Source organism: Egretta garzetta, unplaced genomic scaffold, assembly GCF_000687185.1.
Source record: "Egretta garzetta isolate BGI_Z169 unplaced genomic scaffold, ASM68718v1 scaffold149, whole genome shotgun sequence".
Lineage (NCBI taxonomy): Eukaryota > Metazoa > Chordata > Aves > Pelecaniformes > Ardeidae > Egretta > Egretta garzetta.
Genome location: NW_009269998.1, coordinates 483,073 through 487,141, shown reverse-complemented (window position 1 = coordinate 487,141; position 4,069 = coordinate 483,073). Strand labels below are relative to the sequence as shown.

The 4,069-nt window shown below is 43.4% G+C and overlaps 1 protein-coding gene across 1 annotated transcript in view; it reads right to left on the bottom strand.

The window, feature by feature from the left end:
• The window catches only part of SLC44A3 (solute carrier family 44 member 3), a 49,151-nt gene that overhangs the window by 22,799 nt on the left and 22,283 nt on the right, over positions 1 to 4,069 (bottom strand). Inside the window, exon 12 of the mRNA XM_009647523.2 lies at positions 1,119 to 1,284. Coding sequence (XP_009645818.2) covers positions 1,119 to 1,284 — 166 coding nt within the window. The remainder of the gene's footprint in view (positions 1 to 1,118; positions 1,285 to 4,069) is intronic.

The window sequence follows — 4,069 nt, the reverse complement described above, 5'->3', positions numbered from 1 at the left end:
TCCAGGGATATGTCCTAGAGACCATCAACAGAAACCTGCTACCTAGGTTTTGGAGAAGCCCAAAGCCTCCCTTCCCAGCCACCCGAGCCCAGTGGTCCCGGGGGGCTGCAGCCAGTGGTCCAGTGTCCCCGGTCCCTCTCCTGCCAGGCTCACCGACCCACTCTCAGGTTGCCTTCCTCAAGGGCTAATTTTCCAACAAAATAAGATTATTACCATATTCCTCTACTACAAAATGAAGAAATGCCTTAAAATGCCAGAGTTTTTCACAGATCAGAAAATCTCACCACTGGGCGCAGAGGAACAGAGCAGTGAGGGTGAGAGCACTGATAAAATACTTATGAGGAAAAACATTTTCAGGATGCTACGCTCTTCATTGTCAAAAAACTCAACAGTGTATTGTGAGATTTAAATCTGCTCCCCCAATGACAGGGTAACACCGCTCCAGTGCATGAAAACAATTTAATTTCATTTTACAGTATCGCAAGTCTAAAAAAACAGTATAAATCGTGCAATGGAAAAGTAGAGATTTTTCCTCATTTCCTCCACATTTACATTTCAGGGTAGTATAGAAGCCAATAAAGTCTGTTTACGCATCTCTAAATTCTTAACAGTGCTGTTAAAGTATTCACTGTTAACTGAAAATACCTTAACAGAATGAAAAGAGCAGCAGCGGACTAGGCATATATGCAGACAGAGCAAATGGAAACCCAGAGCAGGGATGAACACTTAGGAAGAGGTCAAACTGCCTATGAGTACATGAAATTACCGAGGAACTATATATTGCATCTCCATTTGGAAGCTAATGCAGTCTCCTGGAAAAGGGTCAAATGCAGCCTGTGCCTTCCCAAGGGCAATTTCACCAGAGTCGATTGAGCAATGTTGGCTTGGATCAAGGCTCAATTTGGCCCGGTAACTCCAGCGGTAGGGGTGAGTCACATTAATATCATACACATTGTAAAATCTTACTCAAGCTCTTGCAACAACCTTGTTTTATATTAAATTGGATTCCAAGATATAGACAGAAATTGCAGTCTATCTGAGGCTACTGTGCCTAGAAAAAGATTGAAAGTAAATACTGGAAAATCCCCAAAACTATACAGGGGCAATTCTGCACTCACCTGTTGAAGTAACAAATAACCACGGCCCCAGCAATCGTCATCTGCTGACAGGCAAGGATGAATTCACTAGTCCAGATCAGGCCAACAACATGGTACCACGCCATGTAGCAAGTTCCAGACAGAGCTCTGTACTCTACTTGTCCTCCTGAAGTCGTCTGTGCCGTACCTGGAGTTGGGATTACACCACCGATTACACATCGACAAGGAAAAAAAAAGTACATATAAGTGCTTCTGCACCCTTTGTCTTAACTTTTCTTCAATAAAATTATAAAAAAATAAATTCAGGTGCTATTTAACTCTATCCATTCTAACAAAGTCAGAAGGACAAAATTTTGTAATCCAAATAAAATTTTGAAAAATTAAATCTTATAAAAAGGAAAAGCTTGGGTTTAAATTGGGATTGAGACACAGCTGCCAACAAAGTCAAGAGGACAGCTACGAATTAGTAAAGATTTCTGAGCAAACGTTACTCAAAATTTGAGTAATCAAATGCTTCAGACGTAAATGAAATCTTAATTTTCTTCATTCAAATTTGAAATAAACTCATAGTCATGAAAGGCTGTAGATTTTTTCAGTAAGAAGCAAAAGAAAGGGTACAGAAAAATATTAAGGATGCATAACGCACCATTGCAACAAAACAGGATTATTATTTTAATTACTATTAGTAATTGGAACCATGGCAACTAGTTTTCTGTTCTCTATACTTTGCAATCTTTGTGCAAAATACAGGCACATAAAAGCAGGAAAAAAAACCAAACCAACAAGCAACCCAAAAGCAGACATCTGTATGGTAGTACCTGCTCCAATGTTACTACTGTGTTCAGGAACATTGACAAATTCACTTATTCAAGCTAAAAAAAAAATTGCTTCCACTTCTGTTAATAACAAAGAACTTATTCCATGTTCAATAAACGGCTTTTCACAAAAGGCAGGGGTAGCTTAGGTAACTTAGCAATCAGACCTTTCTTTATGCAACCTGTTTATGCCGCTTGGCTCTGAAATCTAATCGGGGGATAATGGCATGAGGACATTTGTTCCTAGTGGAAGGTCTCTAGGTCCATAACCTGCTATTTTTTCAGTTTACCAAGCCTTAAGTCTATTAAACCTGAAGAGAAACGTGTTCACAGAATAAAACGATCTCTGGAGGTGAGCAGTTTCCTCTTCTAACTCCATGAAAGAAATAACCAAGTGAGACACAGTCTATAGCCTATAGCCTGGAGCAGAGGAGGCTGAGGGGAGCCCTCATCGCTCCCTACAACTGCCTGAGAGGAGGGGGGAGCCGGGGGGGTCGGGCTCTGCTCCCAGGGAAGGGGCGATGGGACGAGGGGCACCGGCCTCAAGTTGTGCCAGGGCAGGGTGAGGTTGGCCATGGGGAACAATTCCTTCCCCTTGGGGCTGTCAGGTACTGGAAGGGGCTGCCCAGGGAAGGGGTCGAGTCCCCACCCCTGGGGGGATTTAACAGCCGGGCAGAGGCGGTGCTTAGGGACAGGGTTTGGGGGTGGGATGGCAGGGGTAGGGGAACGGTTGGGCTTGGTGATCTTAAACAATTCTATGGTTCTATGAAATGCACGTATGGTAAACTAATTCTGTTTGCTTTTTATCAGCCTGCTGGAATAACCACCTGCGTTAACAGCAGGAGGGGCTTTGGCTTCCCTGGTCAGCCTCACACACGTGCACAGCGCTGTGCTCCGCTGCACAGAAGTCGCACGCATCCCCCCGTGAGTTCCCCATTGATCGCTTTGCTGATGTGGTGGACTGTTTTTCTTACTTCATAGAAATCTGTTTATCAATGTAAACACCCATGTCTGACTGATTCCCCGTCTTCTGGGTCTCCCGTGCATGCATAATTTTGTCAACAGAATTACATGCAATGCCACCTTTCATACATCAGCCTTAGTAGCTCAGATAAACGTTAAAGCTATCGTGATATCCTGCTGAGAAAAGTATACGCCATTTCCTCATCACTCTGCTGTGATCTGTCTGCTCACACAAGCTAAACTTTCTCCACAAAGCCCTGAAATATGGTTTAGTTTGTCAACGGAGTATTTTTTTCCATCTATATAATCACAAATCTTTCAGGTGTGCTATACACTTAAAGTGATAACATTAAGAAGTAGGTAAAGAACTGAAGTCCCTACAGCCAAATCCCCAAATCTAAAAACCTCTGATCAGTAGAAATGCTGATCTGCTGCAAATCCTTCAGAGAAGCGTTGTGAACCACGCAAACAGGCACACGTGTTTGCAGCAGAATTCGGGAGAGTTTCTCCGTCTGCCTCTGCAGCCCAGCGCTGCGCCGTTACGTCAGCACAGCAATGCAACGATGCTGAAGTCAGCACGCACAGGCAGGATTTTTAGCTGTATTTTGGTACTTTCAGGCTTAATGCCAGATGCTCTTATTTGGCAGCTGCTGCTGCAAGGTTCTGCTGATGCCTGGAGCAGTAGGCTGTTGTAAGGGATGAAAATTCCTGGAAGTCTAGTTCAGCAATTTCCTTATCGAAAACAAAGAACCACTGACCAGAAAATACTGAGAGCCTATTTATCAGTTCCTGTTAACATGAAAATATGATGTGCCCTTCCCATTGCTACATGAGGAAAGGTTCTGGCATCACGCGCCGAATCTTCATGCTTCCTGCAAACAGAATTTATGGTGTTATTTTATTTAGCTTTTTTTTCCACGTAGTGGTATTTACAGCTAAGCTAGCTGACTGCAATTGGAATGTCAAGGACCCTGCAGGAAATACATTTTTATTGCTGGTTTTGCGACTGCACAGCTTTATGTGGCAGTTCTTCTTGCTCACTTGCCTGTAGGATGTTACACAACATTACACGACAACCTCGCACCGCCTTCTCATCCTACATTGCACGTATAGCATTTATCATAGAATCATAGAATCAGAATGTTTTGGGTTGGAAGGGACCCCTAGAGGTCATCTAGTCCAACCCCCCCCGCC